Here is a 27,526-nt window from a genome sequence, read left to right as displayed (position 1 = left end):
TCGCCTGGCCCGGCCGGAGAGTCACCGCTCAGAAAAAGAAGCCTTCCCCAGCGGTAAGTCCTCCGGCTGGCTTCCCCTCGCCCACGGAGCCTTCTGCCAGGCCCTGAGGCAGGCTCGCCTGCCCTTGGCCCCGCCAGAAGGCCACAAAGCCCACTCCTGCTGTCCCGAGCCTTCTGCCGGGCCCTGGGGCAGCCGAGACTGCTCCTCGGCCCGGCAGTAGGCCTCAAAGCCTGCCGCCCCCGTCCGGAGCCTTCTGCCAGGCCCGGGAGCAGCCGAGCCTGCCCCTGGCCCCACCAGAAGGTCCCAAGGCCACCTACCTTCTTCTGTTCCTCCCTTCCTCCCAGCATTCCCTTTGTCCTTCCCTTCCTCCCAGCATTCCCTTTGTCCTTCCCTTCCTCCCAGCATTCCCTTTGTCCTTCCCTTCCTCCCAGCATTCCCTTTGTCCTTCCCTTCCTCCCAGCATTCCCTTTGTCCTTCCCTTCCTCCCAGCATTCCCTTTGTCCCTCCCTTCCTCCCTCTCTTCCATCTGCCTCTTTCTGCCTACCTGTTTCTCTCCCTCTTCTTCTGTCTCTATCTTCCTCACTTTCTTTCTGTCTTTCTGTCTCTTTCTCCTTTTCCTCCTTCCTTTGCCCCATCCCTTCACCCACCCATCATGCTAGGGCCCGCTGTATTTTGGACACAGCGGGCTTAATATCTAGTAAAACATACTACAATTAATACAAAAGACCCCAGAGATACAATTAATACTACCTGACCCCAGAGCTAGACTACATGGGCCTACTCTGGACCCTGATTTAGAAACTGCAACAGGCCCAGAATGCAGCGACATGGGTTCTCACAAGAACACCTTGGAGAGTCCATATTCAGCCAGCCTTAAGGCAATTGCACTGGCTCCGAATTGAATAGTGAATCCAATCCAAGGTTATTGTACAAACCTTTAAGGCCATACGCAGTCTGGACCCAACATATCTGAGGGACCACTGATTATACCCCCCAAAGGGCATTGCACTCTCCCAATTCTAACAGGCTAGTGATCCTTGGTCCAAGAGAAGTACATCTGGCTTCAAATGGGACCAGGGCCTTTTTGGTTCTGGCCCCTACCTGCTGGAACGAGCTTCCGGAAGGACTGAGGGACAGCCAGAGCTGGCTCAGTTCCACAGGGCCTGCAAGACAGAGTGCTTACACTAGGCATTTGGTTGGGGCCAATGAACACCAAAACCGTTTGGGCCTCCCTCCATACAAAGACACCCCAAGACCAAACTGGAGTGACTATTTGACAGCACTGAAGAAGCACTATTGGCTGACGGCAGGTCTGATTGTTTTTAATGGGTTTCTAATTAGTATGTTTTAGTGCTTGAAGTGAATCATACTTTATGAACTATTGAATTGTTTTTATGATTGAATATGTTGGAAACCACCCTGAGCCAACTTTGCTGGGATGAACAGTAAAGAAATAAAATAAATTAATAAATTTTTAAAAATTGATCTAGCTCACAGAACACAATTGCAAAGCATTCATGTATCATATTATTCACGGACTTCTTGTGCTCAGAAATGCCTGTTCAGAGGCTGCTAGGTGTGTGTGTGTGATGTACCCTCAAGTCACAAAGGCCTTACGGAGACCTCATAGGGCTTTCAAGACGAGACAAGGGCAGAGGTGTGTTCCCATTGCCTGCCTCTGCATAGTGGCCCTGGATTTGTTCAGTGGTATCCCATGTGAATACTAAGCAGGGGCAACCATGCTTAGTCTCCTGAGATCACAACCCAGGTTCTGTTAAACTGAAAGGTGTTGTGGCTCCAATTCAGCTGAACAAAGGTGCTACACAGTGCCACCATGTGGTGATAAATGGTTTATCACAGGTTGACCCATTTAAACTTATAGGTGTAGGAGTAGCCATTGCAAAAACACACAGGCACTCTTTTGGAGGCATGAACAGGTTACAAGAAGACCGACTAATTTAATTTTTCCTGCAGCACGTATGTCGTTCCATGTGTGTCATGTTGTTGACAATGATAGACAGTATACCAGGGGTAGTCAAACTGTGGCCCTCCAGATGTCCATGGACTACAATTCCCATGAACCCCTGCCACCATGCTGGCAGGGGCTCATGGGAATTGTAGTCCATAGACATCTGGAGGGCTGCAGTATGACTACCCCTGCCATATACCATGAAACTGATGCAGAATTCACTGTAATGACAAAAGCAAAGCTCTTAGTTAAGATCCTGCTGCTTGCATTTTTAAATATACAAGTACAAGGAGTTGTGAGGAGTATCATATTTCCCCTCCCTCACAATTTCCTTTTTCCCCCTTTTCTGAAAGGCTCCATAGCCTCTCCCTTTCTCCTGTTTTCCTTCCCACTCACCAGCCAACTTACCTTAATCCACTCCCCCAAATTCAGCTTTCCCTCCTTCCCTACCCTATCACTTCTCACCAGAAAAACTCTAGCCAAGTTGTATGGTGCCTGTCACTAGGCCAGGCCTAGTTACGCAGGGCTAGCTGAGCTAGGTCCATTGTGTGGGCTAGCCAGGCCTGATCCAGTTTCAAGATGGAAAACCTGCAGGGATTTATGGGAGAACTAATTTTCTCCTGCACCCCCTCCCCAAACTTTACTGCCTCCTGGCAATTCTCCTATCCTTAATGTTCTCTGCACCCTTCTCTCCTTCCCACTGACCAACCAATATTTATCTGCCCCCCTCCCCATTCCCAGCTATATTTATTGATGTGGGAACATCTCTATTGGGGGCCCAGGGGGGAGTGAAACAAAACTACGGACATGACATTTCACTCCTGTGCCTTGTTACGCATGGCAGGATCCCTGCCTTATGCCTTGGCACACTGTACTCCTTAACCAATAGCGCAGCACGACAGTCTAGACTTGGGAGCAAGCTAGACACAGGACAGACCAAGTCACTCTGGCAGGGCAATGTCAGAGCAGACTCCATCTTAGGAACCAGGACAAGCCCAGGCTTGTTCTCAGCTACAGGTTTGGAAATCCAGGTGCCTCCATGCCCTACTCTCGACCCCCCCCCCCTCATTGTATTTCTAAGTGAGTGGACTGGCTTCCTCCTGTTTGCCTAAGGGCTCCTAGGAAAATCCTTTGTCTTGCAATATTTTTCACACTTGGCCCCTCCGCCAGGGGATATCTCCTCCCCACATCCTGCCAGCTAGACCTGATGGCTCTCTTCCTCAGAGCCATTAATACCTTTATCCAAATCCATTTACGGCCATCACCCCCACTTGGCCAGGTATTGTCCGAATCTCCGGGGACCCTGGAAACTTCCAGCACATGCTTACCTGAGCCTTGTCACGTACCTCCCTTCCCAAAATCCTATAAAAACTGTGGCTTCACACAGACACTCTGAGTGTCTTCCAACCAGGGACCTCCCACGCTGGTTCGTGCTTCTTCCTCTGACCCACCACTCCTCGGACAGGTAACTATCAAGCCTTCCACTCTTCCTCCCCCTTCTCTATATGACTGCTTGTATGTGTGTTAGCTATTTGTGTGCCTTTTTGTTATTTTCCTTTCAATAAAAGCTTATATTAATATTTTACCAATTATATCTGTGTTTGCCTTGAGTTCCTACGGGTGTAATCTACCCTGGTATATATAGGTATTTCGATCCATAAACGCTAAGTTACCCCCCTCTCGCAGCATTTGAGCTAATATTCCCCACAAGCTCAAAGATACGTGTTTTAGGAACGTGTTCACGCACTTTGGGTAACAGCCTGTGCTCATAAATGAACAGAGCGGGGAGGCTAAGGCGGCCACATGCCAGCCACCTCAGGAGAAACCACTGGCCACCTCAGCATGAGGGGAAAGGAAGAGGGGGAGAGGAAGCACTGCCCACCTGCACTCCAGGCAAAGCTGAGGGGCTGTAGTATGAGAGCAGCAGTGACTGGGGCAGCTCCAACTACCTTCTCAGCGGTGACAGCGGAGGGCCACACCCAAGCAACAGAACGGCAAGCTGTCATTTTTTCCCTTGGCAGAGAACAAAGGCCACAGGGACCCTGAGATACCTTGGCTGAGAAAGACTGCACGATTGCTGGGCCAGTGAGAGGCCACCTGAAACCAGCTGGGGTCTACCTAAAAGGGTGGCAGGCATAATTACCACCCCTTCCCTGCCATTCTAGCCCACCTGTGCAGCTCATCCCCTGGCTGGTGCTCTTAGCCTTAGTCTTCTCAGCCGCCCTAACCCAACACACCCATGCTTGGTTGTCTCCAGGCAGCCTCTCACTGGCCCAGCACTCATGTGATCTTTCTTGGCCAAGGCATCCCAGGGCCCCTGTGGCCTCTGTTCTCTGCCAAGGGTAAAATGATGGCCTCCCACTCTGTTGTTCAGGTGTGGAGCAGCAACACTGTGCAAGCCCCCAACCCGCTGCTGCCACCACCAAGAAGACAATTGGAGCTGCCCTCTTGGCACCATGGCCCCTTGGCTCAGCCTGGTGGGTAGGTGAGTTGTGCTTCCTCCTCTTCTCTTCATACTGAGGCAGCTGGTATGACCGCCATCCCCAGCACCATCCCTTCCTTCTTTGCAGCCCTGAATCTCTCCTGCTTCCCTGCCTGCTCCCTTGCCCCCAAGTCCAAATGAAGCCTGACCTCCTCTCAAGCTGCCGTTGCCTGGAACACCATTTCCACTGAGGCAACAGGACACCATGATCGCTGCCTCTGGGCAGGAAATGACTGTGGCCCCAGATTCTGTGGGATGCAAGACAAAAAGCTGCCCCCCCCCAAACCATGCTTTTTGCCTTTGTCCTCCCTTCCACTTTAATGTCCAAGAAGGGCCCTTCTGAGAGATGCTTTTTGTGCGTAATTCCTCCTCCTTTCTTTCCTTTGCTTTGCCCCTTCCCTTTCTCACATACACACAAAGTGACTCCTTCTCCCTCCTTCCTTCCTGAAGAACTCCAGGCCTTCACCTGGAGGTTGGCAACCCAGCCTCCTGAAATCCCATTCTCCCCACACACACACACACACACACACACACCATGATGTTCCCACACAATGTGAGAATCACATCCTCACATCATTTTTCATTGATTTAATTTATACCCCACTTTCTCCACAATGGGGACTCAGAGATTACATAATTCTCTTATCCACCATTTTATTCTCATGACGACTCTGAGGTAAATTGGGCTGAAAGCACGACTAGTCCAAAGTCACCCATTGTGCTTCCATGTCAGAATGGGTCTCCTAGCCTGAAACCAACCACTACATCACACTATTGTGAGGCGTCTGCATTTGAACAACAGCAAGTAGCTGTCCCTTGGTGAGTCACATAAGTTGCATTGTAAACCTTGAAGTTTGGCAATGGCCACTGAGGGCACTTATTTCTTAAAGCTACAGGTGTTCCTTTTATTATTGGGATGTGTGGGCATTAACAGCTGTAACTACTAAAAATGGTTTGGACTCTTCTGTAAATCTGGGACTTTTCTCAAGTTTGTAAAAAGATTTGTCTTTTTTTGTCCATGGTGCCAATTCCTGGATTTAAAAATCAGAAAAACTGTAACTTCAGATACCACCTAGCAGTCAAGACTCTAGTGCAGAATTTACTACTGCTTTGTTACAATGGGTTTCTCATTTACAGCCTATAATTCACATCTTTAACCCGCTCCTAGCGGAGCGGATTAAATAATTTGCTAAGGCCACCCAAGGCGGGCCCTGTCCGTGATGAGGAAGGGTGCCCATAGGCCCCTTCCTCCAGACTGACAATCGGAGGGCCCCTCCGATTGTCAGTCCTGCACCAAGGGACCAATTGCGAGCAGTGGAAAGCGCGGCTTGCAATTGGTCCCTTGGCGCAGGACTGATGAATCGGGAGGTGCATTGCGCCTCCCCATCCGCCCACCTTCCGCCTTGCTCGATTGCACTACGCCGCCGCCATTACCACCTTCACCAGCTGCACCACCGCTGCCTCCCCACCCGAACACTCAGGCCCGCCCGCTGTCGTCCTCTCCCGGCCTCCAACCGCCTCCGGGTTCACAGGCAGCCAGGGAGAGCCGCCCACCGTTGTCCTCGCGCCGCCTCCAGCCGCCCACTTCACAAATGCTTCACAAATGCCATGCCGCGGCCCACACGCCCGGCCTTGGCCCGCATCGCCAACTGCCTTCGCTGTGCACGCCGCCGCCGCCACAGCCGCTCCACCCCCTTCGCCGCGGGGAGGCTGCACACTGCATGAGCCGTCCTTCGCCTCCCGCCCATCCCGCCGGGACCCGCCCGACTCCCTCACACCACTAGCACCCGCTGCATTCAGCCTGCAGCGGGCTTAATTACTAGTATCTTATATTTCAAGTGTAACATAATTGTCCTTTGTACTGAATAAATTTATTGCTTTTTTTTAATTCTGGGACAGCATTCTTACTAAGTGAACGTGATTGCATGAGTCTGCCAAGCTCTGACTAGGCGGAGGCTATGATGTCATGAGGAAGCCATTGCATAACTTTCCTCCCCACCCGCTCCCCCATGGAATCTTTTTCTGTAAGTTTCCTTTGAAGGTAACAAGGGACCATTGTATGCTTCATCAGGCATCATTTCTATGTAAACACATTTTGAAGGGAAGTTGAATATCAGGTCAGCTTGGTCCTCTCCACCTCTGTTAGCTTTTCCTTTAATCATACTAAACAGAATGCTTCCCACTTAATAGAAGCCTTTGGACAAAAAGATCCTTTATGCTGTTGCCTGCTTCAATTGCCAAAATCATTGTATTGAAACACTGAAAACTGCAACTACAGAAAACTGGCAGAAGATGCAACAAAGTAAAAAAAAAAAAAGGTTAGCCCCTCATGAAGTGGCCTGGGGGTAGTCAAACTGAGTCCCTCCAGATGTCCATGGACTACAATTCCATGCTGGCAGGGGCTGATGGGAATTGTAGTCCATGGACATCTGGAGGGCCACAGTTTGACTACCCCTCTAAGTTTTCAGGCATTCTTCAGTCAATGGAACTTGAAATACCCAAGCACAACCGACTGCTGCCCCCATGCTCTCAGACATTTCCTGTCCCAGAATCCTCTTGATTCCAACTCCCTCTTCCTCTTTCTGCCTGCCTCTCCCTCTTTCTGTGACTTGCTCTCCTTTTAAGGAGTATGTGAGAGATGGACAGTTTATTATATCATTAAGTAGCTTTAAAAAAAATATTGCAGTCTTTGTTCTCTGCTTGAGTTCCCCAACAGTAGTTTTTAATTAAAAACGTTTTAACACAGAGATTGATTACAGTTCCACCCTCAAGTAGACAAGTAATTCAGGGTTAGAGGCAAGGCTCAGCTACTGAGCTAAATTTCAGAAATACAAGAACTTCTGATGCCCAGCTGCCTGAATCAGTTGTCTCCAACTTTTCAAAAGGCCAGGCACCATTTTTCACAGAGGCAGCATAGAACTAACATGTTACCAGCTGCATTACAGGAAAAGGGAATGGCCAGCCTATGTTCAAAAAAGAATCGTGAGACCTAATCTCAACACCTTGATGAAGCAGAAGATTTGATGCCTTTGCTTTCTTTGCATGCCCACCAGCTATCCCACCCAAGAACACAAAACCCTCCAAAATACATACAACCTGCCCCCCGAAGATGCAAAGGAAGTACCTCAAGAAAGCACACACACAAAACTCACAACTGAGGAATCTATAAAGGTTCATAAATCACCCCTACCCCACCCCCAGGTGCCCAATCCTCAGGTTGAAGGATGCTGGTCTAAATACTATTATGATTGGAATGGTTGACACCATGATCTTCTCTCAGTACAGCAAGAAGAAGCACTTGCCTGTGGAATTAGAAATAGGTTTGAATGCATGAATCTTAGGAACAGGAGAGTGACTGTATTCTCACCAGACAAAGATAGGACTTGTTAACTTCTCTATAGTCTGTGTTACTTTCTCAAAATTACAGAGAACAAAATTCAGACATATTAGCTTTATTGGCCAGCAACACGCCTTGAAATCAAAGCATTGTTATATGAGGACAACTAGAGAGCAGACACAGATAACTGACTAGCATACCTGGGTCTCTCTTACAATGGCACAATACAACTGCCAGAAACAAAACTTAGCCACATTTATGTACACTTCAGTTGACTGAAATAGTGTTTCAAACAATAGTCAGTAGTTTCTGTTTTGGTTAATAGCTTTTTCAGGGAACAAAGTTCAGTATATGACTCTAGAGCTCAGTTAGTAACTTGCCCTGCAGTAGTTTAGATGCTTTTCTACCTGAGTAGTTAGAACACTGCAAAATCCCTCCTGCATGAACATAATTTTCATGCTGATGGTGCAGATGTGCCCTTCTCTGCACTTCCTACCCCTCCAGGGGCAGTTTTAACTTCACAGTGCCTGTAACCTCCTGCCTGAGGCCCAGGAGACACTCCCTCCTGCCATATCCCAGGAAGAGGCAACTTGCTAGGTAGAAATTCTAAGACAGTGAGGCTTGTTAAGTGCTTGTCTGCCAGAATCCGCAAAGGACTAAAGATGGCAGTAACTTAAAGCTTTCAAAGAAACAAAGGCACATGTTCTTCAGTCTCCACTTCACCTGTGGAAAGTCAAAGTTATTCAGGAATTTGTGTATGGCACTTGACCACATCTGGAGTTCTGGTGAGAATTGTACAGGGCTAGCCTTCAGAATGTATCGGGGTCTCTTGTGACACCAGAACTGTAAATGGAAGAGAACAATTCTTCTTAAGTCTGCAAAAGCTGTATCAGACCCGATCTGCTAATACTAATACTGGATGTATGAAGCTGATTTATACAGAATCAAACCATTGGTCCATCTGGCTGAGTACTGCCTACACCAGGCTTTCTCAGTCAGGGTTTCAAGAAACCCTGGGGTTTCTTGATGGCACTGGAAGGGTTTCCCAAATGGGTGGGAGTTAATTAATTTTGAATATATATATTTTAAATATGCTAAGCATGTTGACTTGCCTCCCCTCCCAAAATGGCCAATGATGGGCCTGGAGGGGGTGGGAAGGTGATGGGCCTCCAGCTGGCTACGCTTCCCGACCATATTCTGCACGATCGCATCACTTCTGGGTTTCTCGAAGCCTGAAGAATGTTTCAGGGGTTTTGCAATGGAAAAAAGTTGAGAAAGGCTGGCCTATACAATCTAGAAGCAGCTCTCAAAACAGCATTTCAAAACAGACAGCTTTTCTATTAAATGGTGATTGAAATTTGGACCTAATGCCTGCAAAGTATGTGATCTAATACTGAGATATGGTTCTTACCCCTGCGCAGGATATTCTGCCATGGCTATAGGGGCAAATGCTGCAGCTGATACTTTTGATATATGAAAGGGAGTAAGTATTACCTGAAGATTACCAGGCCTGAAATCAGACACGGGGAGCAGCAGTGCAATTGGCAAGCCAGTGAAATGAGTAGGCATACTCAGGCTTAGCTAAGGGCACCTTAGAAAGGGAAATGGCCCATGACAATCTTTAGATGAACTTCTCTGTTACTGGGCAAGTTAGCAAATCCAGTGCTGGAAGCCACATCTAGGACAACCACCTGTCTTCATTAGGACGGAGTAATTGCAGAGGAAAAGAGATGCTGAGCTCCTCAATTTGTTTAAGAACTTTCTTTTTCATTGCTCATAAATGAAGGAGAGCTTGCAAGCAATGGGTTCCTTATCTCCTTCAGCCAGGCAGTGTCCAACGGTTAATGAAACTATAAGGATTGATGCAGAGTTATTGTCATTCTGAAGCAGAGGCTAATTCCTATGGAAGAGGCCTGCTCCATTCCAGAAATGGAGCATTCTAGATATCCACAGCATTCTAGATATTAGAACCAAAATGAAGGGAAAGCTCTAAAGTAAAACAAAAACAAAAAACGGACCATGGATTCAAATGAGGAAACAAAATGTCCTTCACTGCTTCATGAGAAAGGCACAAGACTTCTCTTTCCTTCAAAAGGGCCTGCTGCCTAAAGTAGAGGCAGTGTGGAGGAAGCAGCAGACTGACATGGGTGGCAACCTAAACCAGCCATAAGGCAAACAAGAGGAGAGCATACCCAGCAGGGACAGCCACTGGCAGGCACAGTGAGCCTCTTGGATGAGATACAGCTGCGACAGGAACCTCTGCATGTCCAGAGAGACCTTCCTTCTGGGACACAGCAGGAGATAATTAAGCTCCTGATCTGTACACGCATTATGCATTCTTGTGGGTTGTTGTCATCCCTTCAGAGAAACTCCCTGGTAATTAAAAGAGCTGAGAGGAAAATATGGGAGTCAGTGGGCTCTTAACAGCTTGGATGAGCTCTCTTTCAGATGGCATAGTGGGCCTGGTTTTTAATGGGTTGGTACTTTTTGCAGAAAAAGATCTGCAACTGCAGTGCTTTTGAACAAAAAAAAAAGATTGACCAATTCCTGGGTTTCTCCCTGCTGCATTACAGAGAATTGGCAGAGGCACCAGGAATAATTTCATTGAGCAGCAAAAATCCTTGCAGAGTTGGTGTTTTTGGGCCACTAGGCAGAAGATAGCGGTGAGCTGGAGGGTGGTGGGAGATGAGCAGGTGGGTGGCTTTCGCTTCTAATAAGGTTCTGATTTCAAGCTCCTGTACAAACAGCAAGTGAAGATCATCCCAAATATCTAGAAAGCAAAAGGAATACAGATCAGGCATAAAGCAAGTAGGCATGGGCTAGGTTTTATGTCAAGCTGACACTCTCAATCCAAATCATGCATTTCAAGCCCTTTGCTTTATATCAATACTGGAGGATCAAAATCTCTGCCTGAAAGGACAAAGTTCCAAGAGGTCAATGGCTGCAGTGGAAGGAAAGAAAAACCTGAGCAGATGAGGCAGTTAGCCTGTAACGAGGGAGCAGAGATAGCTAAAGCTGGGACTTTCCCCCACAACAGTTAACAGCATTTTCTAAACTGGGTCCTGAGTTGCTTCGGTGAAAGCTGGGCAGATTAAAATATTTAAAATTAATAAATGAGAACAACAATAGATTCAACCTCACGGCATGATCCCATTCCTGAGTAAACTGTATTTTGCTGTTCCCGAAGACCTGCACAGCTCCTAAGGCTGTTCTTGTGGCATTATGATGGCACCTTTCACTTGGAAAAGGAACGAGAATGATTCCAAATGGGTAGGGAAGGGAGACATCATTAGCTACAGTAGTGGCATCCAGAGTTGTTCAGAACTTAAAAGGTAAAGGTATCCCCTGTGCAAGCACCAGGTCATGTCTGACCCTTGGGGTGATGCCCTCCAGCGTTTTCACGGCAGACTCAATACGGGGTGGTTTGCCAGTGCCTTCCCCAGTCATTACTATTTACCCCCCAGCAAGCTGCGTACTCATTTTACCGACCTCGGAAGGTTGAAAGGCTGAGTCAACCTTGAGCCGGCTGCTGGGGTCGAACTCCCAGCCTCATGGTCAGAGCTTCAGGCAGCATGTCTGCTGCCTTACCACTCTGGGCCACAAGAGGCTCATGTTCAGAACTTAGGAAAACAATATTAAAGAGTGTTCTCTCCTCACTGATTTTGCACTATGAGTTGCTGTTGCAATGCTCCACCAGCAGAGGCTGCCTTCTGACCGTACCACAAACACCACCGGTCTATTTGCACAGCCCCTGGCTGTAGCATAACACAGCAATCATTTTACTGAGTCATCGGTATCCAGGGCGAGGCCTGGCAAACATTCAGAACTGCCCTCCTCCACTTCACAAAAACAGAACTTTTCTTATTACTTCATTTTAAACCTGTAAGGAGCTTGAAACGATGAACAAAAATTTCCCAAATGCACAATGAGATCTAGAATCAAGAACTGACAGCTAGTGTCTAAAACCAGGTCTTTCAGGCTGAAATGACGAGGAGCACTGGCATAGGTAGGAGGGCATGCTGACTACTCATTGTTCTCTTGTGGACTAGCAACTTCTGGGCACGCATTGGAAGCTTTAGATTATACATTTTCTTGTGCTCCAGGTATATATGATGACCATCAGGGTGCTCCTCTTTATCCACAATTTACATATTAAAAACTATTTCAGAAATCTATACGTATGTATGGGAATATTCCCAGATGTGACTGGGACGCCCTCTAGTGTTTTCTTGGCAAGACTCAATATGGGGTGGTTTGCCACAACATGCAAGGAGGACTTAAACTATTACTGTGTTATAATAAACTAAGGTCAGAGTGGGTACAATGTTTAACAGTGTGCTTTTTACAACCAACAGACCTTTCAGGACACAGTCGTTGACTTCTGGCCTAAGAAAGAACCTTGTGGTATTCAGGTACACTTTAACTGTTCCACATTTTTTTTCTTATTTTCTCTTCAATAGTTGCCAAACTACAATTTGTAATTTACAAAGTCACAGGGAAACTAGCCAGTTCCCTTCTTATTTCATTATAAACTAGCTGGCAGGTCAAACAGAGAGATGACATATATGGGGAAAACAGGCTGTCCTCCAACCACAATCCTACCCCCTGCTTCTTGGAATGCATATGAATCCTTCAAGATACCCTCCATGGTGGAGGGAAGAGGTGATGAAGGAAGAGGAGGGATGAAGAGGTGAATCTTCCCCTTCACTTTCTGTGGTTTAGTGTCCGTATGTTTTGTAGATTGTGGTCTTGAGAATTTTTCAGTGACAAGCATCCTTTAACCTGACTTTAAAGCAGGGGTGGCCACTGTGCCTCTCCAGCACGTTGGCAGGAGCTCATGGTAACTGTGGCCTGTGGACCTCTGGAGAGCCACAGTTTAGCCACCCCTGCTTTAGAGGCTATCGGCACACAGGAAACACGGAGGAGGGAATTAAAGCCTGGTCTTCCAAGCCTATACTTAAATCATTCAGTCTCCTGTACTAACAGTGCATACCTGTACACAAGCAATGCCAATTCCTACGGCTCCGATAATTTTCAGATGTTCTTGGATGAAGTTTTCTAGTTTAGTGATGCAGCCACCCTGGGAAAAGGAATTCAGTTACTTTGTTGTATTTTAACACATTTTTTGTGCAGTGTGATAGCCAGATCATCCAAGATATGTATATAAACAAAGCAAAAAAGTGTGTGTGGGGGGGGGGGGCTCATATTGGTGACAAGAGAATTTGGTTCCTGCAAGAATTTCATCAGCCTAAAGGCTGCCTCACAGCATTTCAACACATGTGGCCTAAACAGAGACCATCTGTGCAAAACAACCCAGGCTAGCAGCTCCAGGCAATGTTGTTTCAGCAACTTCCTTTAACATGGAGTATATGGAGTAGGGTACCAAGATAGAAAAGGTTACCACCAGTCTCCATCACAGAAAAATATTTGGGGCTGGCTTGTGATCCATGCATTTTTAAATAAACAGTTTGATACAGCAAGGCATATTTTCTAGATTATGACGTTTATATCCCACCCTTCCTCCAAGAAGTCCAAAGCTGCATCCACACATGATTGCATATTGTGCTGTTGCTGTGTTATAATGACCACTCGCAATGGGATTACCCTGTGCAGATAAACCAAGCCACTTGCAGATGACTGCTATCCAACGAGGTGTTGATGCAGCCCATCATCCACCACAACAGCAGCAGCAGCATCTGGCAGCACACTCTGAGCCAAAGCTGCGGAGAGATCTTGGGCTAAATACCCTCAAATGCTCCAAGAGCCAAAATCCATCAGGGGTATCAAGTTTTACCTCTTTGTAGATATTTGAAGGATGATCCCTTTGTCCACAAAATTCTACTGGGGTCTTGCAGCAACTGTCAGGAAACTTCCGCATCGAAGCCTTACTGGATTTGATCCAATCGCTGTCACTCCAGTCCGAAGCATTATGGCTGCCACAGCATTTAAACTATGCACAGACAGACATCTTATTACAAATGAGCATTTTTGCACGGTCAGAAACCAACATCTGTACCTCTATATATTAGATCCAGCAAACCTTTCCTATACTCCCCTCCCCTTGGCAGCTATTTTCCCCAAGAAATTTAATTCCCAGTATTTCAGAACCTGCGGGGATGGTTATGAGGCTGACCCCACAGTCCCTGCAACACCTGCCCTATAACTGAGCAGGAGGATCCACTCAGGCTTGGGGTACAATGAGCATACAGGGTCACAGTTGTAAACCAGTTTTACTAAATAAAAAGCAAAGATGATGAAATTAGTTCTATGAAAAGGCTTTATAAAAACCCCAACCAAACCCACCACAAGATCATTTTTTTCTGACCTGGGAAATCTAAGCATATCAGACATGGCCATCTAGAACAAGAAAGAGCTGTATGATGGACTGACATGGCTGATGAAAGGGATGGCCACTCCTTTCTTAAAAGATTCTGCGTCCAGGATCGCCGCGTGCATAATCAGTTACTCTGGGTTTTACCGCCGTCGCGCCCCGTCCCGTGCATAACCGGTGTGCTTTGCGTCTTCCCCCTGCGCGTTTTCCATGTGACTCGAAATCGCCATTTTGGCGGCCGTGCATAATGGGCCTATGAGTTACATTTCCTATAACTATTTCTCTGTACCTAAGGATCAACTGCTCCTAGAAAAATATGACGAACATTAAAGTGAAAGCTATCTTCCATGTTAAAAAGGCCTTCGGTTAGGAGATATGTGGCAGCCCCTTTTAGGCCTTAATGAGGTCACTAGACTGGAAAGAGAAACAAGAAAAGGTGCCTCAGCAATTTGGCCACAAATGCAGCCTTCTATTTTAACAAGCACCACTGGCATACCTCGTTTAGGATTTCCCACAGCAGGAATGAGGCTGAAGTTATAAATACCCCTTTAAATCATCTCTTAATTAGCATTATTAACTCAACAAAATAAGAGGGATAAGAAAGTAATCTACAGATCATCTGTCAACAATCCCGAGTCTTCTCAAGCTCCTCTGGGCATCCCAGTGATCTCAGTTGTAACAAAGTTCAGACATCTCTAGAAAGTCAAGATCTGTTAAGGGCATCATTTGAGCTGGCCTGAGCTAATAGGTTTTTACGCACAGCAGAGTAAGCTTTGCACTCCTCCAGCTATGCACTGAGTATGTCGAATGGATGAATAGAGATCTATATGTGTATATTCATATATGAAGAGAATTTCCCCATGAAGGGGATTACATAAGCAGGATGAGCACGTGCATAGATGTTCGAGTGCAAGTCCACACAAAGATGCTTTATGTATGTTGGGAGGGGGGGACCCATAGGCTTCATTCCTATATATGTCTATGGTGCCTGCATATCAGAGCACAGCACAAAGTAGCCCATATATCAGCTCAGCACAGCAATAACCCCTTACAGTAGCAGCAAAGGAATACTACTTCAGACGGCATTCTCTCATGTGGTATTGCAAGGCTTTTGCTTTAAGCCATCCTGGCCACTTCAAGGCCCTCCACCCTCATTAAAAATTGTTGTCATCCGCCTTCTTCTAGGAATGGCTAGTGTGCCAGGGCACTGGTGCACAACAGTGAGACAAAAATAAAGACTCTAGGTGGTGGCAGGCTACCCAAGAAGAACTTCTTAACCTCAAGAGAGAGGCTGGGAAGGAAAGGATTTCTTTAAGGGGGCCAAAGATGGTGCTGTATCTGAAGAAGTGCACTCTAACTCACAAAAGCTTGTGCTGGAATTTAGTCTTTGAGGTGCCAATCACTTTCTAGTGGTACTCGGAAGAGGTACCATTAATAAGAAGCAAATGGGATGCAATTCAGTTCGATGCCATCTACCAGACATGCCATTTCTCAGCCCAACTCTGCCATCTGCACAGACACCACAGCAAACAAGTGTTACCTACCCCAAATTCCAAAGTAACAAAGAGGAGAACCACACTTGATTCCTGCAAGGTGCCATAATATAAAAAAGACATTTATTCCCCATTTTCTAGACCTACCTCTTGTTGCAGTTTGTCCACTGCTTTTGTCACATGTTCTTCTCCCTTCTTTTCATACTTCTGGGTCATCGTGTTCTTCAGGTTTTGTTTCAACTCTGTGCTCAGCTATGCAGGAAGTAGAGGTGGTGATGGGGATTGGAAAGGAAACAGGGTGAACATCACTTTCCAATTCAGTCTCTCTGTCAATTTCTATCATTTTTGTTCACTGATCATCTTCTCTGAGGAAATGGGTTACTTCCACGTAATGAAACACTGGCCTTATAGCAACTTCACCAATCCCTGGCCCACTTTATAGGATGTAAAAGTGAATTAACACAACACAAGATGGGGTGTTGTGGTAGCCAAGTAAATGACATGTGCCTCTCAAAGGAATAAATGCAGACCAGATGGTTTGCCTAAATCTTCCCCTCTTCTATACCTACTTCTGACTTTGCAGGACTCTTCCTCATCTCTTCTGCATGTGAACAGGCAGTTGTTCTTCTAAAACCAACTTAAGCAAAGCACTTTAGACCCAACCATATTAGCTTGATAAGGTTTGTACTGTAGACTGTCGGTGACTGTAATGTTTGTGCAGGGGCAGGTCCAGTTTTGCTCCATTCAACGTGAGATACATGCAACATGCATGTAGTTGCTGACTGAGAGTGGGGAGACCACTGAAGGAACATGCTTTGTGCAACAAGGCAAGTGGATACAAGGAAAAACAGTATCCTAACAAAGACAAATGGTCCATTTAGCCCAACATGAATTGGCAGCAGCAGTTCTGTGGCGTCTCAAGCCAAGTTCTCTTTCTGTCTCACTAGCCAAGATCCTATAAACTAAAGCTGCCAAGAACTCAATTTGGGACCTTTTACATTAAAAGACAGTGCTCTGCTGCTGAGACTGGAGGAGGAGAGCACATGCCCAAGAAAACAAACCTAGGATTTTGCACTAAAATACAGACTTAAATTCCGCATAAATAACAGGGCAGCACAAAAGAGTGTCTGGACGCACATTTGATTGTGCCAAACAACTGTTCTGACCGGAACTCAAAAGTTGTAGGGCTTTATGGACTGCTAACTAGCATAAGCAGAAGGGGAGGGGGAATAGAAGACTTGTTGGCATTGAAAGCAAAATGATAAACACCACTCAATTAACGGATGACTTACTCAAGAAAGACAAAAGCAATTACCTGTGGGTTCATAGGGAAGAACTGCAGCATGGAACAGAGGCAGCAAAAAAAGATCAACACAGTTTATATACTTATAAGGAGAACATATTAGCAAGCGGAGAAGTCAGAGAAGGAAATGCAACAGAAAGCACCTTGGCATGTTGGCAGAAGGGGAAAGGACGCTTATAAGGAAGGGAGGGAAGGCAGGCAGGAAAGCTAAGGCTAGCAAGACAAGTGCCATCCACAGCCTGTGGTGCTGCCCACTAAGGCTGCAAATACTCACTTCCAGTGTTTACACAGAATATAGTTAAAACAGATGCCATATATACCTTTAGCCTCTGTTATATGACTTCGTGGATTTTCCAGGAGTAAGTACTGATGATGTTAGCGATTAGGGTACTAATGTTTACACCTCATGGTTACAATGTGCACAACTCCTTGATATCTGCATTACCTCAGTGTTGATACTCACTGAATAAGACACAGGGTAAATCATCACCTATTCCTAAACCATGCCTTGTCAAACTTTTTTATACATCATGGAGAAACTATGGCTTGATTGTTGTGAACATGCGTCAGAGCCCCACATTTCCTATTCCAGGCCTCTCCTCTCTTCACAGGTGCTCACTCCCTTCTCCGTGTTCTAGTGTTCTACAACACCCAAACTGGACAAATTAGCCAAGCCAATCTAGAATCTAAAGCCAAGGTCTGAAATGGGTTTCTGATTCCACTTTGCTATTAGCCATAACCGTAACTGGACAACTTTAGAGATGGTCCAGACTATTTGCTATTCTTTTGCTCAAAAGAAAAGAATATTGTTCTAAAGTAGAAGCACACTCCAAGTCATATCTGCGTGTCAAGGCAAAATACAATTTACTGGAAGGAAATACGTATTTCATGCAGATGCTAGTCACTGAATGCTTGGGTAAAGAGTACTTTCACACACTGAAAATGGCTCTGAAACTGCTGATTACTTTCCTGCTGTATTAAATATACAGAGTAATATGGGGATTTATGGGCAGAGATAATTCAAGGTGTGTTTTTTTTAAAAATTATCAGCTATAAATCCATGTAGGTTTAATCAACTGTAGGTTTAATCAAATGCACCTAAATAGGTCTTTATACTAAAATGCATTTTTTACATTAGATGCTGAAAAACACTAGTGGAGGCTCAACACAACACTCCTTAGCATACTCTCTTTGCACAAGCCCATATATCCAGAATACAATGAGGGAGTTATTTCTCTCCCACATAAACTGCCTGTTCAGGATATCAGTCTCTTGCAATACAATGCAGACTTTCGCTTTTCTAAATCAACGGGCTGAGAAGGGTTTAGATCTGCTTAGAATTGTAGGATTGGTCACTTTAGACTTTTTGGTGTAATCAACTTTCTGTCCAGTAGGGGCCTGCACACACACAAAATGCTGGCAAGGTCATGGTAGAGGAAGGTTGAGGGTGACGTACCCTGTCAGAAAAGTCATGGTTGTTTCCACTCCTGTAGACAAGGAGTACTGGTCTACCCTGGGGGAGAACCAAATCACTGCAGAATGACAGATGTAATCATTAGAAGGGGAGCAGATGTGTATGTGCACATGTAGCAATGTACTCACTGGGAGTAAAAAGAATTGGTATTCACTTCACAAACACATCAGACCAGGTGGTCCTTTGCCATCTCTTTCTGATAGTTGCTTACCTGCTGGTAATAGATATAGGCCAGGATTCCAGCGATTATTTCAAGGAGGAAGATGCACAGAAGCAATATAAAATACTGCAAAAGTTAAAATTTAAAAAGTTAAAATGCAGCATGCGCCCACCTGCAAGAGATAACCCTGGGAAATCAGTTTAAATCATAAGGAAGATGTTTACAGCACTCTAAAAGAGATTCCATTTTCCCATCAAACATGTTGCAAAAGAACAAGCAGATTCAGGGTGCCAATGCTGTCATAAAACCCAAAAAATAACAGCACAGAGCAATAAAGAAGGTGGTCGGGCTAAGATGTAGTGGTAGACCTCAATATAAAATTTTGGGTTCTGGAGATTTGCTGGCTGTAACTCAACACCATCTGGGGCTGAAAAAAAATTGATCAAGGTTTCTGACTGTCTTCATGGTCTCTATGGGCCATACTAGATGTGATGACATCCACAGACACACACTTTTCCGAATGCTGAAGCAGTCACACACATGGCTGGTTCAGTACTTGAAAAGGTGCGCAGAAGGGAACAAGAATTCAGTCCTCACGACACTTTTTAATTACTTTAAAATAGTGGCAACATTCATAGGTCTTATCACAAACTTTCAACATGTAAGTGTAATTATATTTTATAAAACACTGTTAGCTAATGGAGTTGCCTTACCTTGCACTGTACTGATTGACTGGGGCTATGCAAAGGCTCAAGGGGAGGTTTTTCCTAGACCTTCCATCCCAAAATTCTTTTAAAATGGAACAAAGAGTATCTGGGCACCACAAAGTCTTAACCAATTTATTGCAGCTTCAACAGTTGCATACCAGGAGTTTCTTCAGGTGCAAGAGTTAGAAGCTGGGACCACATACATGCAAAGTAAATATCTTACCCATGAGCTATGGCCTCCCTGTAGTTTTAACAGCTACAGTTGCTAGTTCTCTTGCAAATGAAATATAACCCCTTCCACTGACAACACTTGTCTTGAAATGTAACCCCTTCCCGTGGCATGAGTAGAAACTCAACACAAGCTTGTTAGATGACAGTGGAATGTTTAATTGCTTAGGGCAGACAGGATGCTGGAATAGCTGGACTTCCTGTATGGGAAGGGGGTGTTCCCCAGCTGGGCCAACGCCAATGACATGCTTGCTACATAGTAGGCTTAAGGAACAGTTTCCGGAACTTTGGAAAGAACTAGTAGACAGCTGTTTCAAGAGAAGCCATAAGAGCCAAGCATGGACACAGTTCCTTCTGCCCAGCCACACACAACCTGCCTAAGTACACAGAATCAGCATTTCTGTCCAATGATTATTTAGCCTCTGCTTAAAACCTTCCTAAGAAGCCTGTTCCAGTGAGGAACATTTCTGTCAGGAACGTCTTCCGGATGATTAGCCAAAATTCTTTTGAATTAATTTCATCCCATTGGTTCTGGTCCGACCCTTTGGCCAGTTGCACATCGTCCAGAGCATCACTCTGGATGATGTGCAACTGGAGACCACACACACGGCCAGGAATTTGAGGGTGATGCTGGTTGCCTCCCTGACTAGGAAGACCCAGGTCACCAGACTAGCTCAGCTGGCATTTGACCATCTACACCAAATGTGGCTAATAGCACCTTATCTGTCCCAAGATCACCTTGCCACACTGATCCAAGAGACTATCTACAGGCTGGATTTCTGTAACTCATTCTTTGCAGACCTACCCTTGTCACTGACCTGGAAATGGCAGCTGGTGCAAAATGAGGCAGCTGCATTGGTTGCTGGTTGTATACCAGGTCTGGTTCAAGGTGCTGGTACTGACCTTTAATGCCTTACACAGTCAGGGCCCAGCATACCTGAGGGATCATTAACTCTCTATGCCCTGCACAGAGCACTACGCTCTGCAACTGCCAACAGACTGGAGGTCCCCAGTCCCCATAAGATTCACCTGGCCTCAACCAGGGCCAGGGCCAGGGCCTTTTCGGCCCTGGCCTCTGCCTGATGGAAGGAACTCCCAGAAGAGCCCTGACGAAACTAAATGTATTTGGCAGGGTCTGCAAGACAGAGCTCTTCTGCCAAGCACTTGGTTGAGGCCAGGCAGAAGTGGAGGAGGGGGAGAGGGGGTGTCTGGCATGGGAGTGTTAGATGGGGCTAGACTATTGTTTTAATGGTTCATTTATTTATGTTTCAATTTATAACCTGCCATTCCCACATAATGGCTTGTGGTGAGTAACAGCAATCTCACATAATAATCCCTAAAACAATAATAAAATGCCCATTAAAACCAACCCTTGATGGCAACACAACCTCCCCTACCCCGCTCACAGACTTCATATCCTTGAGTGAGATGCTTATGTTTTATATGTTTTATGCTGTTAAGCACCGTGAGCCAATGGGTCAGGAGTGACATAAGGTTGAAAAATAAATAAAGAATAAATTATTGCTGATCACCACTTCAGGGTTGGGAGATAAATTTGTTCCAGGCTAAACTGGCCAGGGATTCTGTTTTTCAGGGTGGGGTGGGGCACTATCTGGGCATGGAATTGGGGTCACTGTGGGTGGTCAAGTAGTTGTGAGTTTCCTGCAGGGGGTTGGACTAAATAATTCTGGAGGTCTCTTCCAACTCCATGTTTCTAAGAAAGTGGTAAAGCATCATCTTAGATGTATGTTGACACAGAGGAGCACAGAAGAGCTTTTTTTTAACTTCAATAGCTCAGGTCATTCCTTCTAACCATAATTATAAGCATTTTCTGAATACAATTACTAAATAATTCTGTAAAAACATGCTCACTCTGTGGATCATAACAATGAAAAGTATAATATCACATGACTTTCAGTGTCAATATCTCAATTCCTGGTACTGCTCTTTAGCCTTGCTGGCAATATGTTTTGGGTACACACTAAGCTCAGATCTGGTAAAAACCTTCAAACCAATTCAGCCTAGGTAGATGGCACAAAGTATGTTTTGTGTGTGTTTCCTTGTTGCCCAAGGCCAACTAACATGGAGGGTGAGTGGCAGGAGACAACAGATCTGTCACAACCAGTCACTCAGAGAAGGGAAGAAACAAAAGGATCTTTTGTTTTCAAGAGACAATTATTAATTTTCTGTGGCAAAGTAACAAAGTGTCAAAATAACAAAGAGCACCAGAGTTTTCATCTGTAATTCCTGGCTTAGAAAGACAAACAAAAAAACAAAAGAAAAAAGAAAAACTCTTTCACTCAGTGAGCTATTGTGTGCATGCCAAAATTGACTACTACAGTCTACAGGCTATGTCAGCTCCAGTATTGTCATGAGTCACCATAAACACTGTGTGTCAACTTTCAAAATAACTTCACTGATCTTGCTGAAATTTTCTTCATCCACGCAGGATTCATACATGTGACAACAAAAGATAATTTAGCAAGAGTGCAAAGAGTTATGTCACATCATTTATTTATTTTTTCACTGTGCCAGGCAGTGCCCCACTTCTTTAGCTTATAAACAATACTGATTGTTGCTCCTAAGCTTTACAAGCTTTCTGCAACATAGGCATCAGTGTCCATGCTAGACACACCACTACAATAAGCAGCTCTTAGTGAGACTGTGTCTCGCCCACAGATCCTTTCCTGCATCCATGTCTGTTCGCTCATATTTACGGCTGTCCTTCTACACATGAAATCCCATCCCTAAGTATTTATTAGAAGAAAACCTACCACTCTCAGCAGGTTTCGCTGCTCTCTGAATGTGGCACAGCAGCCCAAGATGCCAGTGATCATGACGACAACTCCCGCCACCACCAGGATGTAGGCTGTTGCCATGTACGTATTGGACTGCAGGAGGCTAATGTAGTCACTCTTTTCTATTAGGGTCCAGATACCTACTGCCATCACCGCACCACCTGCCAGCTGGGAGAGGGGAAAAAGTGAGAAAAAGGTTGCCCCTTTTAAATAAAAGTCAGCTTCACCTTTCATGGGAAAGTGGTGATTCACAAAGGCCTGATGGGGATCCAGGTCTATGAAACAGTATTGCCTTCTATTGTTGCCCATATCACAGAACAGAGTGGATGTACCAGTATCCCATCAAAAATATTCCAACTAGAGAGGAATTAATACTATATTGGGATGTCCAATAGATGAAGGTCTGCTCCTTCTAGATAGTTCAATCAAACTTGAATCTATCCAAATATTATTGATAAGCTATAAGTTGATCATAACCAAATATTCCATAAAAGAAAACATGCCCATGCATGGGTTCTGGTTTATGTTTTTAAAATGTCTCTATGGTGTCATTTGTTAGCATGGGTAGCAGCGAAGGCTGCAGCAATTGGGACATAACAAGCAGCATAGCAAAGCTTCTTCTACTGACTCACTGCTACAAACAATAAACTGAAAAGCAATCAGAAATCAGTCATTAGAGTCATGGCTTAGGATCCATCGTATCCATCACTATCTTGCTTGCCACAAGCACCAGGGAGTAATATTTCCCCACAACTATCGATCTGCACTGGAAACTATATATATATCTATATATATATCTATATACTATATATATATATATGGAATTGGAACTTTATGGCTGACACTGATGTTGCACCAGAAAACCAAAGACTAGAATGGTTCAGTTGATTACTGTCACTGCAGAACCTTAAACATACTTGGTAATATTTGCTCAAAATATTCTATTGAATGCCAGATGCCCATTTGCAGCTTGGTGCCAGCTTGGTGTAGTGATTAGAAGCACTGACTTCTAATCTGGCAAGCTGGGTTTGATTCCCCACTCCTCCACATGCAACCAGAGGGATGACCGTGGGCTCACCACAGCACTGCTAAAGCTCTTCCAACTGAGCGGTATTATCAGGGCTCTCAGTCCCACCCACCTCACAGGGTGTTTGTTGTGGGGAGCGGAAGGGAAGGAGATGGCTCAAAGGAGCCACTTTGAGATGCTTTCTGGTAGAGAAGCGGCATATAAGAACAAACTCTTCTTCTACCAGACATTATGCTCTACAAGACTAGGGCACAGTTTTGAAAACACTACAACAATTATTCACAACTGGGTGGGCTTGTCCACAAAGAATGATCCAGTTGTGAATTAATACTCTAGCCCAACAGCAAACACTGAAGTATGGATGCAGCTTCATTCTAACTCATCTCTTAAGACAGGACAACAATTTGGGTTCCTGAGTGTAGATATCTAAATGTTAATGGGTTAGAATCTCCTCCTCTGACTATATATGTAATTGAAATGAGAAAGATTGCATAGACAATGTGTCTTGAGCCCCCTTCAGAAAAAAAAACACCCTAAAAGAGCAAACAGTCTAGTGAGTTTTCCTGTTATTATTACAAACTTTTAATTTCAGTTACATTTATGGCATAGGAGGAAATTGTTAAATAGTCTTAGCAAAGAAACAACAAGCTTCTTTTTCGTTTTCATTCACTAACAGTCTTTGAATATCATAGTTCTCCAGTGAAGCAACAGGCTCGCCTCAGAAGCAATGAACTTTAAGAACTTGGCTGGAGGGCTGCCTGTAGGTGAGATAAGATCCTGGTCCAGTATATGGAAACAACAGGTGATTTATAACAAGGAATAAAGCCCCTTCTCCCAAAAAAGGGGGCGCAACAACAATTTTTTTGGCTTTTGCAAGAAATCCAACAATTTCTAGGATGAGCAGAATCAATGCACCTGCCAAGACTGTACTAGGAAAGACAAGGATAAAGGATTTTCTCTGAACACACCTAAAATTCACAGTGCATAGCAGTGAGGTACCCAAACGGTTAGAGCTGACATCTTACCCAAAAAAAGAAGTTGAAGATGAAGAGCAGATATTTGAGGCAGATGGTCCCACATGTCTCCTTGTTTTCATTATATTCACGCATTGTCACCAATAAACAGAGCTGTGGAAATGTAAATAGCAAAAGAAAAGTAAGGCCTGTTAGAATCCTTTTCTTCTTCTCATCACACTAGTCTTCAAAGGCCTTACTAAGACACACATTGACACAGAATTATCACAGGTAGAAGCCAAATGTATTTGTTCAAGGCCAAGTCTGGACTTCAGTCATTAGGTGTCATGACACAGAAGGCTCTAGCTTAAATCCCCACCAATGTAAGCTTCAGTTGATCCTCTGTGTTGATGCTAATAGGGTGGAAAACATATATTCTTGAAGATATACTTGGCCCAGTAAATCACTATTATTACAAAGCACCACAAAATGGCAATTGGTCCAGTTCACGTTTTCCTGATATTCAAAAGAGCAAGCTGTCCCTGGGCTTACCACATCATTGCAGGTTGCAGCACAAAAGTATTTTCTTTTGTTTCCCTCCCATTTGGAAAGGATGCTGCCCCCTCAGGAGATGGTACATTAACACTTGGGGTGGGGGAGACCCATAATGATGGGAATATGTTCATCCCCAAATCAAGCCAGTTTCAACCTGTCGCTTTTGTTCAACTAGATAAGAAAATATTTTCTTTTTCTCTCCGCAGCTGTGACAGCATAGTTGTCAGCAGTGGGCATTTACATGAGAACAGAGGCTCTGAGATGACAGCATTTATCCAAGATAGTATCAGGAAGAGAATGGCAGGGCTCCACTCTTGGCTCCCTGACAATGCAGCCATCATGAAAAATCACCACACTGCTCTGACAAAATACGAAAGGCAACTTCAGACTCATCAGTTTGCCCTGGAACCTCAATCCCACCTATTTTTCTTATGGATTTACTGCTCATAAAGGATGAAAGATTTACTGCCCTGTGGACAGAAGACTTTTTGTTTATCTACATCAAAGAACGTATCACAGTGGCAGCAGCCTCTAAAAAGAACAGCTGGGCTATACAAATAAAATGGTCATGGCACACTACCAAGGAATCCTGGGAATTGCAATTTTACAAGGCTGCAGAGAGTTAGCTGTTAGTGATCCCATGCAAGATACAATTCCCAGGAGTCCACGGAAGAAACACTCCCACCAGGTGTGACATCACCAGGCCACTCCCATAGTGTACAAAGTGACAGCAGAATTATTGTCAGATTATTTTTGAACACAGCCATACCTGCACCCTGGGCTGACTAGTCCTTCATCAAAAGGAGCCTGCAGAAACAGAGCCATGGCAGGCCTATGCCGCTCTGTTGCCCCACTCCCCTCCCAAATAGGGCTGGGGCAGGCTTCTGCCACTCCATCATCCCCACTCCAATGCCAGAAACAGGGCTGGTGATGAGAGTACTTCCCTCTCTGGACTCTAGTTGCGCAATGAGCCTTGGCTAACAAGGATTTGTTTGACCAGGGCCCCTTCCATTCCCACCCCTTCCAGGCCCATCATTGGCCATTCTGGGGGGGGGCAGGTTGACTGGATCATATATGGTCATATCACCCAATAATAACCTAACTCCCACCCAATTGGGGAGACCCTTCCAGGGCTGTCAGGAAAGCCTGCTCTAGATGAGTCTCCAGAGACCTAAAGCACTACAGAGACCTAAAGCACTATGGAGCTCCACCCCATATTCCCTCTGTGCTCTGGCTAGATCCTGCCCCATAGGAAGGCATTCTATTCTCATTCAGCATCCAGGTTATAAGGCAGCAGTTCAGAGGCACAAGATCATTTAAAACACAGCACGGAAATGTCTCTGGAGTTTGCAGTTTATCTACATCTCCACAAGACTAGAATGAAAGTCTGGAGTCAAGACTGTTTACTGAGAAATATGTTCACATAAAGGACAGCATTAATTAGCTTATCAGAGTTTGTTTTATTTACATTATTTACAGTCTGCCTTTCTTACTGGGACTTAGGGTGGCTTGCACAATACACAATGCAACAGGTTCTGAATTGCAGCACATAAGAAGAGCAATGTGGGTTCAGATCAGTGGTCCATCTAGTCCAGCACCCTCTTTCACACAGTGGCCAAAAACTTCCTCCAGAGGGCCAACAGCAGGGCACAGAGGCCAAGGCCTTCCCCAATGTTGCCTGATGGCACTGGGATTTGGAAGTTTATCGTCTCTAAATATGGAGATTCTCTTTAAACACCATGGCTAGTAACCAATGACAGACCTATTCTCCATGAATCTGTCTAATCCACTTTTAAAGAAGTCTTTCCTTGTCCATCCTGAATCTATTGCCCATCAGTTTCATCAGTTGCCCTTGACTTTTAGTGCATTGGGAGAGGGGGGGATTCTCTTTGTCCTCTCTTCACCCCATGCATAATTTTATAAACCTCAATCATACCCCCCTCCCACGGCCATCTCTTTTCTGAACTGAAAAGCCCCAGACTGTTCATTCTTTCCTCATAGGAAAAGTGCTCCAAACCCATAATCATCTTGGTTGCCCTCTTCTGTACTTTTTCCAAGTCTGAGATGTCCTTTTTGAGATATGATGATTAGAACTGCACAAAGTATTGCAGATAAGGCTGCACATAAATCAAAACAGGAGAATTACAATATCAGTCATTTTATTTTCAGTCATTTTCTTAAGAATCGCCACACAGATATTAGCTTTTTTTTTTTTTTACTGCTGCAGCACTCCTGGTTGAGACAGTTGCTGAGTTATCCACTATAGCCTTAAGATCTTTTTCCCTCTCAGTCTCTCCCTCAGCATATACTTGTGATTGGGATTCTTTTTGTTCCAGTATACACTTACAAACACTGAAATTCATCTGCCACTGTTGTCCACTCACCTAATTTCCAGAAATCCACCTTGAGCTCTTCACAGTCATCCTTGCTTTTCACCATCCTGAATCATTTTGTGCTGTCTGCAAATTTAGTCACTTCACTGCTAACGCTCAGTTCCAGGTGAGTTATGAACAAATCACCTGATCCCAATACCGATCCTTGAGGGACACCACTGCTTACTTCCCTCCACTGTGAGAACTATCCATTTATGCCTACTCTGCTTCCTATCATTAAATCAATTTTTAATCCATAAGAGAATCCATTGTCATATCCCATGACAACTAAACTCATGTGGGATTCTTTGGAGAGGCACCTTGTCAAAGGTCTCTC

General features: G+C 45.0%; 1 protein-coding gene and 1 long non-coding RNA gene across 5 annotated transcripts in view; one reads left to right on the top strand and one right to left on the bottom strand.

Annotated features, from left to right (window-relative positions):
* On the top strand, positions 1-26,848 carry LOC143829875 (uncharacterized). 2 transcript variants are annotated; one of them, XR_013228265.1, is made up of 3 exons: positions 1-53; positions 12,144-12,200; positions 25,024-26,848. It is a non-coding gene; the product is annotated as an uncharacterized LOC143829875 (long non-coding RNA). The 2 variants fall into 2 exon arrangements; XR_013228266.1 differs by lacking the exon at positions 1-53 and adding an exon at positions 3,108-3,434.
* CD151 (CD151 molecule (Raph blood group)) overlaps positions 7,888-27,526 on the bottom strand; it is a 35,456-nt gene continuing 15,817 nt past the window's right edge. For 2 of the 3 annotated variants that reach the window (XM_077321408.1, XM_077321407.1), the window contains exons 2-9: positions 24,335-24,436; positions 22,259-22,450; positions 18,601-18,675; positions 16,928-16,948; positions 15,760-15,864; positions 13,583-13,738; positions 12,782-12,868; positions 7,888-10,558 (exon numbers count right to left, since the gene is read on the bottom strand). In XM_077321408.1, coding sequence (XP_077177523.1) covers positions 10,499-10,558; positions 12,782-12,868; positions 13,583-13,738; positions 15,760-15,864; positions 16,928-16,948; positions 18,601-18,675; positions 22,259-22,450; positions 24,335-24,418 — 780 coding nt within the window. In that variant the 5' untranslated portion in view covers positions 24,419-24,436 and the 3' untranslated portion in view covers positions 7,888-10,498. The remainder of the gene's footprint in view (positions 10,559-12,781; positions 12,869-13,582; positions 13,739-15,759; positions 15,865-16,927; positions 16,949-18,600; positions 18,676-22,258; positions 22,451-24,334; positions 24,437-27,526) is intronic. The other variant, XM_077321409.1, reaches the window with a different exon arrangement.

This window comes from Paroedura picta, chromosome 2 (assembly GCF_049243985.1).
Source record: "Paroedura picta isolate Pp20150507F chromosome 2, Ppicta_v3.0, whole genome shotgun sequence".
In the NCBI taxonomy this organism is placed as follows: Eukaryota; Metazoa; Chordata; class Lepidosauria; order Squamata; family Gekkonidae; genus Paroedura; species Paroedura picta.
The sequence above is the reverse complement of the archived record's forward strand: the minus strand, read 5'-3'. Positions and strand labels throughout refer to the sequence as shown.